The sequence below is a fragment of the Eubalaena glacialis genome, chromosome 9, assembly GCF_028564815.1.
Source record: "Eubalaena glacialis isolate mEubGla1 chromosome 9, mEubGla1.1.hap2.+ XY, whole genome shotgun sequence".
NCBI classification, from domain to species: Eukaryota; Metazoa; Chordata; class Mammalia; order Artiodactyla; family Balaenidae; genus Eubalaena; species Eubalaena glacialis.
Window position 1 is genome coordinate 13,573,545 of NC_083724.1, and position 14,091 is coordinate 13,587,635.

The following is a 14,091-nucleotide window of genomic DNA, read 5'->3' on the forward strand; positions in this document are numbered from 1 at the left end:
AGTGAGTGTGTACGGGGTGGGGAAAAGGGGGCTTCGTGTTTGAAGTTGTTGTCTCTCCGGCCCAGCCCCTGGGCTCAGGAGCCCCGCAAGCGCCCAACGGCTTTCTGCTCTCAAGCTCACCTCCCGCCTCTCCCCTCCAAGTTCCGCGGGCTCAGAACGCCGGCGGGTTCTCCGGCTGGGCGGGCAGAGGCCGCTTCCGCCCTCTTCCAAGATGGCCGCCTCGTCTGCGCCAGGCACGGTCACGTGAGCACCCTCGCCTATGAGGTCGCCGGGGCTGGGTCGGCGATTGTCCCTTCCCGGGCCCCGTCCCGAGTCGGCGACTGCCCTTGTCAACCGGAGCCTGAGAGATCATGGCAACGGGCTCGGGCGGGGAGCGCGTGGCAGCTGCGGCAGCGGCGGCAGTTTGGTCGGGGGCCGGGGGGGCGGAGCGGCGGCGGCGGCGGCGGCGGCAGCACTGGCGCTGACACCGGCCCTGAGCACCATGCTGCGGGGCAGACCCGAGAGGGAGCTGGCGGCCTGGTGGGAGGCGGAGGCCGTGGGCGCGGCCAAAGCGCATGCGGCGAAGGAGCAGGTCCGCGTGGACCCGGGCGCTGCCGGGGAGCCGGAGCGCAAGGCGCGGGAGGAGCAGCCCAAGGACCCGGCCCCGGCGCAGCCCCGCGCGGCCGAGGAGGGCGACGTCCGCGTCCCACCGCGGCCGCCGCCCACGCCGCCCATGTACCAGGCGAAGCCGGCGTCGGCGCAGGGCCTCTACCCGCACGGGAAGTCCAGGAGCAAGAGCCGTAGCTGCAAGCGGAGCTCGGACCGGTCCGAGGAGTACTGCTCTCCGCGGCCTGTCACCGTGGACAGCTCCAAGGCCAGGACCTCCCTGGACGCCCTGAAGATCAGCATTCGCCAGCTCAAGTGGAAGGAGGTGAGGCCCGGCCCGGCCGCGTGGGCACAGGGGGGTGGACTGGACGACCTCAGAGGAGACGGACGGCCCAGGCCAGGTCTGAGGGCCGAGCTCCTGCTGTGCGCCACGCTTGTCAGCCGCAGACTGCTCATCCTTCAAAGCCTAGCCCCCAAGTCACTTCCTCAAGACGGCTCTAGACCCCTCCAGGTCAAGTTAGCCACTCCCTCCTCTGGCTCCCCTGCAGCTCCCCTCCAGCTCCATGGTCTCCAGCCATCAGCGCTGGCCTCCCCACATGGTAGATATTTGTTTATATGTCTGCCTCCTCCACCAGCTTGTGAGTCCCCGGAGGCCTGGATCCTCTCTCTCTCTTTCACTTCTTCCTTAAGTTATATTTGTTTAGCATTTACTGGGTGACCCTTGGGGCGGTTGAACCGTTTGTACTTTGGAGGCAGGCAGACCAGGGTCTCAGCACCCTGCCACTTAGCTCTGTGACCTTGAGCAAGTTGCTTCACCTCTTCAGCCTATTTCCTTCTCTGTAAAGTGAGGCTAATAAAACCTATCTCATAGTTTTCTTAGTATTAGAAGACTCACCGCTTATTGTAGTATAGCCCAAGTGTGCAATAAATGGTAACTAATCTTACCACCTACTCCTCTCTCTCTTCCACCATCACTATCACCATCACATCACCATTAGCATCATTGTCATCAGTGTAGGCACTGTGTTTTATGTTTCAGGGCTTGGCTTATAGCAGGTGTCAGGAAGTGGTGGGTGAAAGGGTGAATAAAGGAATGGGTTATTTGTCCCTGAACTCATTTTAGACCTGGTGGGGGCTGGGATAAAGCACCATTGACATCCAGAGATATCTGTTGCAGTTGGCGGAGTGGATAAAGCCATTTGACTTTATTTGTAGCACCTAAAGTTATTTAATGTGCTTTTGGGAGTGTCAGGATTGTGGTTTGGGGTAGTCGAATCTGGAGGCTTGGACCCAGATGGTCTGCTGATGGAACAGGATCTGTAGCAGGCAACACGAGGACGCAGGTCCTTAGCCCTGGGTCTTAGCTATGGTAGAAGTTCAGGAATGGTTTAATGAAGTTGAAACATGCAGAGAGATGGCCACAGAAAGGATTGATGAGGTCAGAGGGTTGATATCCCAGCAGAAGGGGTCGTGTGGTTTGGAGGGCAGTCAAGAATCAGGCAGGGCAGACTTCCAAGTAGGGAGGTGTTAGCCATTGGGAAGTCTGATTCCAGGGGTCAGGGCCCCCCAGCCTTGGGGCTTGGGGTTCAGGGGAGGATTTTGATGCCTATGAAACCTGGAGAAAGTGAGGGAGGCTCCCAGTACTAGGTGTCTGGGTTTCGGGACAGGGTCCCAGGTCTAGACCAGAGATATGAAGACCAGAACAAGATAAACCTGGAGAACCTGTCAGTATTATAGTCCTAATGAAGGGAGGATCCAGGAACTGAGACCAGGCCACAGAATTAAGGAAGACTGATTGGCCCAAGCCTGTGCTTAGCTTAGCCCTGGAGAGAGGAGAGAGACGCAAAACTGGCCAGATCTCAAGTGATGGAGCCACACGGACTCAGAAATCAGCAATCACACATGCTGGGCCAACTTCATTCACTCATTCCGTAAGTGTCCATAGTGTCCACTATGGATGCTGGGCCCTGCGAATCAAAGATGCTTAAGATGTAACCCTTGCCTTCAAGGACCTCCAAGTTCAGTAGGAGGTAAGACACAAGTAAAGAAATCATTGCAGTAGTTACAGAGCCTTTGCTTCTGCTTCCTGAAATGCTCTTTTCCCAGCTATTGGCATGGCTTACTCTGTTACTTCAGATCTCTGATCAAATGCCACCTCCTTGGAGAGGCCTTCCCCCAAGATCCCGCCACTCTTTTTTATTTATTTTTTCATAGTACTGAACTCTAGTGACATTATATTTTGTATTGTTTATTGTCTTTTTCCCTCAGTAGAATGTAAGCTCCATGAGGGCAGGGGCTTTTGTTTTATTTACTGCTGTATCCTCAGGTGCTTGGCACATAGAGGTGCTCAATAAATATTTGTTGACTGGATGAACACCTTATATGATGAGCGTTTCTCTCTCTGTGTAAAGGCGTACGTGCTATAGGAGATAGAGGGGGGCCATGTCAGGGCCATGTACTGGAGGAGAGAGCCCTGAGCTGAGTTCTGAGTGCTGAGAATGAGTTGGCATTATTTAGGGGTCGTCGGCTTTGGATCCCTGGCCGAGGGAGTGGGATGGACCAAGCAAAGGTGCATTTAGGGCTTCGCAGGTAGTTCAGTAGGGCTGAGTCATAGAGTGGGGGGCAGAATGGTGAGAGAGGGGGCAGGAGGGGTGAGCAGGGGTCAGATCATGTGCTACACTGTGGAATGTGGATTCTTTTGGAAGCCTACATGAGCCACTACAGAATCTTAAGCGTCTTCTGTTTATCTGCTGTGCTACTTTGGCAAGTGAGTTAAATTCTTTAGGCCTCAGTTTGCCTGTCTGTCAAATGGGGTTGGGTCGGTGGTTCCCAGTCTCCTTACTGCTGTAGCCACATAATGGTAATGTGAGTCTATGTGTGGCCCTTGCACAGGTGAACCCGGTGGGGTGAGCAGTTTACAGGGCGTTACCTCCAGCCCCAATCCTGCCTGTTCTGCTCAGAAAGCATGTTGGCATGTAAGTGGAGATGCTCATTCTAGTATATTTTAAAACATAATTCACTCACAACAAGACTTTACTATTAGACATGTGATTATTTACATAGTCACGCTTCCCTATTCGTCTGTGAGGTCCCGAGGACAGGAGTGGTGTCTGACTTGTGTCCCTGATGCCCAACAGGTGGCGGGTGATCCATAAATGAATGAATGAATGATTTGCAACAAAGCTCACATCTCATCTTGACACCATAGAATGTGGAGTTTGAAAAGTGCCAGACTGGGTAAACTTTGAAGTTCCTTCCAGCTTGAAACAATGGTCATGGTATTCTTAGTACCTACCACAAAATTGGCTGCATGACAAGTAACATATATATAAACTGGGTACTAACAAAATGTAAACACAGCCTCCCCAGGCCTCAGTTTCCCCATCTGTTACAGGGGTGCTGTTGGAAAAGGTCACCTCTAATGCTCAGCACTGATATTCTAGGAGCAGGAAGTCTGCTGGGGGCTGGGTTGCAAGGAACTGAGCTGCAGTGTCCCTTGTATGTCATGCTGTGCTGTCACTGCAGGATTTGGGAGTCCCTAGCTGGCTGGCTTTGGCAGGGGTTGGGCAGCAGCCCAGGCAAGAAATAAGGTTATGAGCACCAACCAGTGTGAAAGCTCTGTGTCTCCTTTTGCGAGTGAGTGGTGAGGGGCTCCACCATCGGGCTATTCAGCAGGGCAGCGCTGAGCCAGCATGGGAGTTCAGACGTTTGCTCAGCTACAGGGCACAATCTCCCTTCTTTCTCCACTTTTCTCTTTTCTGCACACACTTAACGACAATAACGATAACAGTGATAATGAACAGCAGCTATGATGAAGCCTTCCACAGCTCTTCCCCCATGCCAGGCACTCTTCTAAGTGCTTTACATATAGCCAAGGAGTTGATTCTCCCAACAACCAATAAAGTAAATGCCCTTTTGTCTCCATTTTACACAGGAGGAAATCGAAGTACACAGAAGTTAACGTATCCAAGGTCCGACAGCTGGTAAGGGGCAGAGCTAGCATTTGAAACAGGTTTCCACTTGAAACCAGCCTCCCATTCTGTGCCCTTTCCACTGCTCCCTGCTGGCTGATACTGGCGGACCCTGGGTCGGGTGGCATAGACATGAAAGGGAGTCCCTCCTTGCCCTCCAGAGATAGACGTTCATATAGACAATTGCAGTCCAGCCTGGGAGTTGAGTGGGTAAATGGCATTCCATACAGAATAGGAGCAAAGGCAGGGAGATCCGGGTTTATATGCAGGATGGGGTGATGGTGGCTTAGAGAGCGTGTGGAGAGCAGAGAGAGATGAAGAAGGAGCCAGGTTGGAGGACGTCGAAGGCCATGCTGAGAGGCTTGCACTTCTGGCTGAATATAACCTCAGATTCTTGCCACATATAGACCGAGCTTCCCTTGCCCACTCTGTCAGTCTCAAGGGCCCCACGCCAACTCTCTGAAATGATTCAGTTGTCAGTTGTAACTCCAGTCAGGTCTAATGCAATGGTGCCCACCATGCTAAATTTGTTTCTCAAAGGACAATTCACAAATGTTAGCTCTGTAAACTTGTAGGTAAGACGAAAATTTATTCTAGAAGAGCAAAATCATGTTTATAGAGTCACCGTGAAGTTGCAACGTGAGAGGGATGGTTCCTGGCTCATAGTAGATGTTCAATAAATATTTACGGAATTGTATGGTCCTCTTCCAATCGTGTGAGCCTCTCTCCCCGTCTCCTGTATAGTCTTTTTGCAGTTCTGACACCCTCATTAGAGAAAACCTTAGGGAAAAGACACCATGGAGGATAGATGCCACTATTGTTGTGAGCTGCCCTCCTTGGAGATGTCGGTTGTGTATATGTGCGCAGTGGTGCCATGGACACCAGCTAACGTGAACGAGGGCACTGAGAGATTTGATAGAGGGACCTTTGTTGATAATAGTTGGCATAAGCCCCATCCCAAGATCTATTACAGTGTGAACTCTTTGTTTGAGCGTGTCCAAATCAAGTGCTGTTTTCTGAAATGTATCCAGCCTTTCTTCAGAACATATATATATATACTTATGCTATCATCCGATTTATAACTTGTACTATGTTAGTTACTGTTTATGAAATATCATATTATGTGCTAGGCATCGTTCTAAGTGCTTTATACTCATTAAAACTTGTGTAAAATGTTTATTATGGATTATTTTATTTAATCCTCACAGCAGCCCTCTGAAGTGGATCCCCTTATCATTTCCAATTTACAGATGGGGAAACTGAGGTTGAGAGGAGGTTAGTTCAGGGTTGAGCCCAAGTTCACACAGGTGACAAGTGGCCGAGCCGTCCAGGGCCTGTGCTTGTAGCCAGTATGCAATCCTATACTGTCTTCTTTGCTAATCCTTTGCTAAAATCCACCCTGCAAGGAGTTACTCTATTTTCATTATTCCCAGATAACAATTGAAGAAACTGAATTGGGCACAGCAAGTAAGTGGGAGGGTCAGGGTTCAAACAGTCTGTCTTGTTCCCAAGCCCACTTTTCAGTATGTGTTATCATCCTCCGCTTCTTAGCCCTCCCATTCCTCATCTGACTCATAACTCTGCAATGGCAGTGGTGTCACTTAGAACCAGGAGGGTGATATTGCAAACAGGACTTAAAGTAAAGCACATTGAAATATATCCTGCCTGGCAGAGGGAGCATTTGCTGTCTGCACCTTGCAAATCCTACCTCATTGCTGCCCACGAGGGAGAAGAGGCTCTGGTGCATTTGACTTGCCGAGTGGCCTAGCTCCTCTGCAGGATGTGAGCCTGCTGCGTGAGCGGCCGTGCCTCAGACTCTTTGTGGAAGAAGGCAGATTAGAAAATGAAGACTTGGGTAGTTTAACATTCCTCCCTTTCTCATTTTAACGATAGTCATCGCGATTTACTTTCCACTTTTTGGAAACAGCATTACGTTTAGGGACGGTTTATAGCCTACTCCATCGAATGTTCGCCTTCAGTAGACACGTTATTTTAACGCCTAGTCTACTAGAATTTTTCCTTCGCAAGTTAAGCTTGTCACACCGTAAAAATCACAATTCACTGCCACTCTTATATAATATATGTATAATAGCTTCATGAATCCACACTAATGCCTTACAGAGTCCTTTAAAAGACAGTAAATTCCAGGAGCTCATATTCAAGTTCTATAACGACTACAAATAAAAATTTTGGTTTTTAAGCAGGTGTTAAAATTGTTAGAGCAGTTTTCTGTGTTATATAAACATGCCCTCTGCTGTAAATAGCCTCGATTTTCTTAGCATTCTGGATTCTGGTTTTGTATCAGCAGAAGTTGAGTGCAAAAGTTCAATCATACATTTTCTTTTTCTTTTAAATCTGTTCCTTGAAAAGAACATATTGTAAAAGTAGTCGGCCACTCTTTTAAGTGGCTTCTCTAGAGGGAAAGTATTGTGTTCTGGAGCTAGTGTGGACTTTGAATTCAGACAGATGAGTTAAAAATCCTTGCCACTAATTACTTGTGTGACCAAGCCAGTTGGGTACTGCATACAGAACCACTCTGAGTGTCGATTCTTCAACTGTATCAGTGGGCTGGTGATGCCTCTCTTGCAGAATTCTTGTGAGATTAAATGAGGGGATGTATGTAAATTGCCTTAACCCAATGCTTGGCACATTGTATTCAGTTAAGGTTACTTTTCCTTCTATTGGATAACTATAGACAAGGGTTATTTGATCTATATATATTTTTAAACTAGAAAACAGCTAGTATAGAATTTCATCTGCGTATATAGGTTACTGGTTAAATAGACATGACCAGCTCATTTGAATCATTTAACAAATACTTTGAGAACTACTTTGTGCCAGGCTATATTTGGGTTCTTGGGATACAGCAGATAACAAAAGCACCCAGAGATCTCTGAAGGATAAGGGAGAGTTACATTTTTTGCATGAATGTCAATGTGATATAGTTTAGGTTTAAAATGTTTTGAATAACACTGATTTAAAGTTCTTTTCTTTTAAAATCAATTATACTTTTAAGGTTTCATGAGTTTAATTGAATTTTTTTTTAATTAATTAATTTTATTTTTTAATTTATTTTTGGCTGCATTGGGTCTTTGTTGCTGTGCGCGGGCTTTCTCTAGTTGCGGCCAGAGGGGGCTACTGTTTGTTGCGGCGCGTGGGCTTCTCATTGCGGTGGCTTCTCTTGTTGCGGAGCATTGGCTCTAGGCACGCGAGCTTCAGTAGTTGTGGCACGTGGGCTCAGTAGTTGTGGCTCTCGGGCTCTAGAGTGCAGGCTCAGTAGTTGTGGCTCATGGGCTTAGTTGCTCCGCAGCATGTGGGATCTTCCCAGACCAGGGATCGAACCTGTGTCGCCTGCATTGGCAGGCGGATGCTTAACCATCGCGCCACCAGGGAAGCCCCTTAATTGAATTTTTTAAAGCCTCTATTCTGGACCTGGTGCCTGTCTCATCATAGTCTGGTATATTAACTATATATGTCACCATGGGAAACTTATTTTAGCTCTTCAAGTGACATCAGTACTTAACTTTTGTGTTCATAAAACAAATAAGGAGGTTGTTGATGTGATTGTATCCGTTAGCTGTATAGAAGAGAAGCAAATTCCCTGGGCTGACTCCTTACTTTCATCCCTAAGCAGCCCTCCCCACTGACCCTGGAAAGTCCATACCAGGCATGGATTTGAATCTTGGCTCTGTGACCCTGGACAAGTTCCTTTACTTCTCTGAGCCAAAGGTTCTTCATCTCTAAGAATGAGCATAAAAACATAGTAGGCTTGTGAGGATTAATTCTGAAAATCTTTGAAGTGCCCGGTGCTTTAAAGTAAGAATACCTGTTGGTTTGGCTTTCCCTCCGATGAATTTCTATGACATCTTAATTCAATTTTATAATAGAAAATTGATTGATGTGAACAGGCAAATAACCTTGCTGTTGCTTTAATCAGTTTGGAACCCCTCCTTTCCATGTGGCTGCTCCTCCACAGCCCAGTCACTCCCTGAGATCCCTCCACGAAGGCTGTGCTTTTGTCAGAGTGAACGATGATCTTGCTTCTCTATTCCAGATGGACTAACATCTCTCCTTCCGCATCACCTCAAATCGGGCCCTGCCTTAACAGCTGCCTCGGCCGCCATTTGTGTACCTGTTTGTTTCTCTGGGTGTTTTGGAACCGTTATCTAGTAATTTTTATAAATGCTCCCTAAGTCCTGGCAGGCATTGCTGACAGCTCCTTCTCTTCCCCCATATGCTTCTGTGTCATCTGAGTAAAACCTTCGCATCCTTATTGGAGCTGGAAGAATAGGGCGGTTTGTCTCGCGTGCTGTCATCCCTAAGTATAGTGTTACTTTTCAAAGAAGCCCTTCAGTCCCTCTGCCTAGAACTCTTCCAAAGGCCAGTTTTCATATTTTGTTCGTTACGGTCACAGGGGGATTTTATTTCTCTTTGTGTCAGAACTGTGGTTATTGGAATTTTAAAAAGCAACAGTGTAAAAATTTCTGGACATCTTAGATTATTTACAAATACCTTTTGTTCAAATTCCAAAAACAATATGTGCTTATGAAAATTTATACAATTCCCAAGTGTGTAAAATGAAACCCCAAAGTCCCCCCGACCCCATTCCCTGCCCTTCCCCTCTCCCATTCTCATTCTCCTCTTAGGGTAACCCCAAGATTACAGTTCGGTATGTATCTTTCCAGATTTTTTTTTTTTCTTATTCCTATATGTATCAGGACCACTGAATTGTGCTGGAGTATCAAACAACCACAAACTATCAGTGGCTTACTACAACAAAAGTTTCTTTCTTGCTCCCGCCTAGGGGGTTGATGAGATTTGGTGTGCGGGTGGGGCGAGAAGGGGCTCCCGCCATCTTGGTTATTCAGAGACCCAGGCTTCCAGCTCAGCACCTGCTTCAGTGAGTCACTGAGAGGAAGGGAACATGAGAAATTCTGCACTGGCTTTTAAGCCTTCTACCCCGAGGTGATTCTGCTCACATTTCATTTGTCAAAGCAAGATACATAGCACAGTGAACTTCAGAGGGGCTGGGGCATGCAGTCCTACCGTGAGAGTGCAAAGAGGAGAATCAGAACGTCCTGCTGATGACCACCAACTACACATCATATGTAGAGATACAAGAGGTACATATATAGTATAGAAATAGAAATAGAAACAATTTTCATTTTATTTTAAATGCTGACATTATACAATATTTATGGTATTTGACAAGTTTTTCTTTAGCAATACCTCATGGACATCTTTCTCTGTTAGTACATACGGATTCATTTCATTTTAATAACAACCAAAGAGTCCATTCGATGGATGTACCACCATAAAATGTATTGATGGATGTGTTTCCATATTTTTTGTTTGCTGTTACAAAGAATGGTGCAGTAAACATCACTGTGTACAAATGCTTCTGTAGGATAAATTCCTAGGAATTGTTGGGTCAGAGGATACGTGTACTTTGTATTTTGATAGTTACTGTCAAGTTGCCGCCAGCAGTGTTTGAAAGTGCTCGTCCATGCATATCCTTTCCAATGCTGTGTACTATTAATCTTCTAAATCTTTGCCAAACTGATAGGTAAAAATATGTGCTTTTAATTTACAGTTTTGTAATTGTCATCAGGGTTTGGCTTTTTGTATACGTTTTTTAGTCATTTGTACTGCTTCATCTGTGAAATGCCTAAATGTCTTTTTGTTCATTTATCTTTTGGGTTGTTTATGTTTACATTTTGTTTGTTTATGTTTTTCTTATTGGTTTGTAAATATTATGGGTAGTTACTTTTTGTCTCATTTGTGTTGTAAATCTTTTCCCCCTGTTGATATTTAAACATCTAATAATCATTTGCCTTGCATGATCTACATTATTATAATTTAAAACATTTTTTTTCTTGCTACTTACTAAAAACAGTCTTTATTTATTATTGACTTAGCTTAAGAGGGCAGAAGAAACATGCAATTCTGTCTTCAGGTACTATTAAACTCCTAGAGAATTAAGAGGCAGTGTGCAGGGCCTTAGAGTCTTACATTTCCAGGAACTAGATATTTTATGTGGAACTGTCACATATATTTATCTAAGTTGACTTTTACGTTGTGCAGTAAGCATGGTAGACCTTATTATTTCTGTTTTACAGATGTCAGTGTGGTGTGGAGTTAGATTTGGGTATGAATCCCCACCACTATTTGTTCTGTCACACGGGGCATCGTGATACTTGTTTTGTAGGGTTGGTGTCCCATTTTAATAACATATGTAACCTGTATTCCAAAGTCAGAATGCACTAAGTATGTGGTCTGTTTCAACTTTCCCACCATTCAAAGGTGTTAAGTGACACACAGCTCAGAACTCGAGGGTGGTGTCCTGGCTCTCAGGCCAGGTCTTCTTACAGTGGATCATACTGTTTCTCTAAGTAGAGTATGAATTCCTGGCCCTTAGAAATAAGACCACTGGAAATTAGTGTTTACTAAAGGCATTCAGTGCAGGACTATGCTTTGAGCCTGGCCGTTAGTTTTATTTAAAACCACATTTATCACTTATGTAAATAATCCTTGGGGACTTCCCTGGTGGCGCAGTGGTTAAGAATCCGCCTGCCAATGCAGGGGACACAGGTTCGATCCCTGGTCCGGGAAGATCCCACATGCCACGGAGCAACTAAGCCCATGCGCCACAACTACTGAGCCTGCGCTCTAGAGCCCGTGAGCCACAACTACTGAGACTGCGTGCCACAACTACTGAGCCCGCGTGCCACAACTACTGAGCCCGTTTGCCACAACTACTGAGCCCATGCACCTAGAGCCCATGCTCCACAACAAGAGAAGCCACCGCAATGAGAAGCCGGCGCACTGCATAGAAGAGTAGCCCCTGTTCACCGCAACCAGAGAAACCCCGCATGCAGCAACAAAGACCCAACGCAGCCATAAATAAATAAATAAATAATAAATAAATAAACACACCTATTTAAAAAAATAATAATCCTTGTACATTGTTTAAAATATTAAAATTTTGCAAAAAATATAAAAACCCATTTGTAATCCCACCACTGAGATGCAATGACTGTTTTTTTAAAGGTTTTAATATTTAATTAAAAACCCAATTAAACAATGAAACATTTTTATTAATAACTAAAAACAATTCAAACCCCTAAATATTTATAGTGCTTGTTTTGCAGTGGTGGGATTCTCTTTTTTTTTTTTTTTTTTTTAATCAGAGTATTTTATTTTATTTTTAAGTTGAAGTATAGTTGATTTACAATATTAATTTCAGGTGTACATCGTAGTGATTCAGTATTGCAATGATTTTTTTTATTTTGAAGGATTTCATTTCAGTATTTCTTCTAGGCATAAATTTTTATATTTTACAAAGCTGATATAATTTGTTATGTTAACATTAATGCCCACATTATAATTTAAGCATTTCTCACACTATACAAATTTTTCATAAATGTCATTTTAATTGCTGCAGAATATCTCAGTGAAATATTTTTCATTATTTATTTTCATATTATTAAATGTTGAGGTTGATTCATCTATGAAAAAAATTTGTGGTTTACTTTTTTCCCTATATTTCACATTGATTTAAGACAACTTTCCAGAAATGAAATAATTAGGTTAGAGGACATATACATTTTAGGGCTTTGGAATGTATTGCCAAATTGCGTTCCAAAAACGTTGTAGCAGTTAATATGCAACAGTGTATGAGAGTTCCTGTAAGTGCTTGCTTTTGAAGAATATAATGACAAATATTGGGGAAGAGAGTGAAATAAATGAATCGTCTCTCTGTCTTTACCAAATCTAATTCTAATAATCAGTGCCTAGCTCAGAGCAGGGCATTTTGACATGGCTATTTTGGTGTAGTCATTACATCTAAATTGAAATAGCCATATCAAAATGTAAGCCACTTTTGAATTTTCAAATAATGTATTCAGTGGACATGTTTGAGTTTCTCCCCATCATCGACCCTCTCCCTGCATCTGATTCCTTACCCCATCCCTGTTCTTCTATAGATGAGGTAAGACTTAAGCATTTTACGTACAGTTGAGCAAAGAAACTGCCGGAAGTCTCAATAGGTTATTTCTTAGGTTTTGTCAAAAATATCTCGTATGAAAAAAGGATACATTAAGAGCTGTGTTCAAATGTCATATGCCATCGTTAGCCATTAGGGCAGTGAATATCAAAACCACACTGAAATACCACTTTGTACCCACTAGGATGTCTGTAGTAAAAAAGACAGATAATAAGTGTTGGTGAGAATGTGGAGAAATTGGAACCTTCATACTGGTGGGAAAGTAAAATGGTGCAGCCATTTGAAAAACAGTTTGGCAGTTCCTCAAAATGCTAAACACAGAATTACCCCATGCCAGCAATTCACTCCTAGGTATACACCCAAGAGAACTGAAAACATAGGTCTACACAAAAACTTGTACGCTAATGTTTATAGCATCATCATTCACAATAGACAAAAAGTGGGAACAACCAAAGGTCTATCAGCTGAAGGATAAATAAAATGTGGAATATCCATACAGTGGAATAGTATTTGGCCATAAAAAGGAATGAAATACTGGTACATGCTACAACATGGATGAGCCTTATAAGTGTGTTATGTGAAAGAAGCCAGGCACAAAAGACCATATATTAATGTGATTCCATTTATATGAACTGTTGAGAATAGGAAAATCTATAAAGACACAAAGTAGATTAGTGGCTGCCTAGAGCTGGGGGTGAGGGAGGCTTTTGATGGGAGAAGTGGGGAGTGACTGTTAGTGACTGTTAGTTAGGATTTCTTTTTGGGGTGATGAAAATGTCCTTAAATCAATTGTGGTGATGGTTGCACAACTCTGTGACTATACTAAAGAATGTTGAATTGTACAATTTAAATGGGTGAATTGTATGGTCTGTGAATTATACTTTAATAAAGCTGTTGAAAAAATGCCATATGCTTATCCAGTTCTCATCATTGAACAGTACTTATCTCCTGGGTAGTAACTGGAAATATGTTTCAGGAACTTAAATCAATCAAGTGCCCCTGTTAATTCTGCATGTTAATTCTGTGTTGCCAGATTGCCTGTCAGTGGTACATGGGCTCCTTGGACACCTGTATCTAACAGAATATTGCCCTGTTGGCATAAAGTAGTGGCAGCTGTAACAGCACTCCAAACTTTCATCATAAGAGGGACGTTTTTTTTGGGGGGGGGGTGGAAATTTGAACATTTGCCTGAAGAATAAAGTTAGGGCTCATTATGGAGGCTCCATATGAAGACTTCCAGTGATGCAATGTAGCATGGCAGTTGAAAGTATGGGCTTTGGAGCCACACAGATATGGTTTTGAAACAACACACTGTATAACACTGGGAAAATTTTACTCTGAGCCTCAGTTTCTTTATCTATAGAATTGGCATAATACAGTCACACCTCATGGAGTTGTTTGTTGCCAGAATAAAAAGATACAATCATGTAAAGTACTTAGCCTATAAATACCTGGTACGGTTGAATACTTTTAAATTAACATTTGGCCCTAAGCTTCTCTAGGCTCACTTCACATATTCCATGCCTTGAA

The 14,091-nt window shown here is 44.2% G+C and overlaps 1 protein-coding gene across 1 annotated transcript in view; it reads left to right on the plus strand.

The window, feature by feature from the left end:
- Nucleotides 1–423: 423 nt before the first annotated feature.
- TTLL11 (tubulin tyrosine ligase like 11) overlaps nt 424–14,091 on the plus strand; it is a 242,034-nt gene continuing 228,366 nt past the window's right edge. Inside the window, exon 1 of the mRNA XM_061200992.1 lies at nt 424–910. Within this exon, the coding sequence (XP_061056975.1) occupies nt 482–910 (429 nt within the window). The 5' untranslated portion in view covers nt 424–481. The remainder of the gene's footprint in view (nt 911–14,091) is intronic.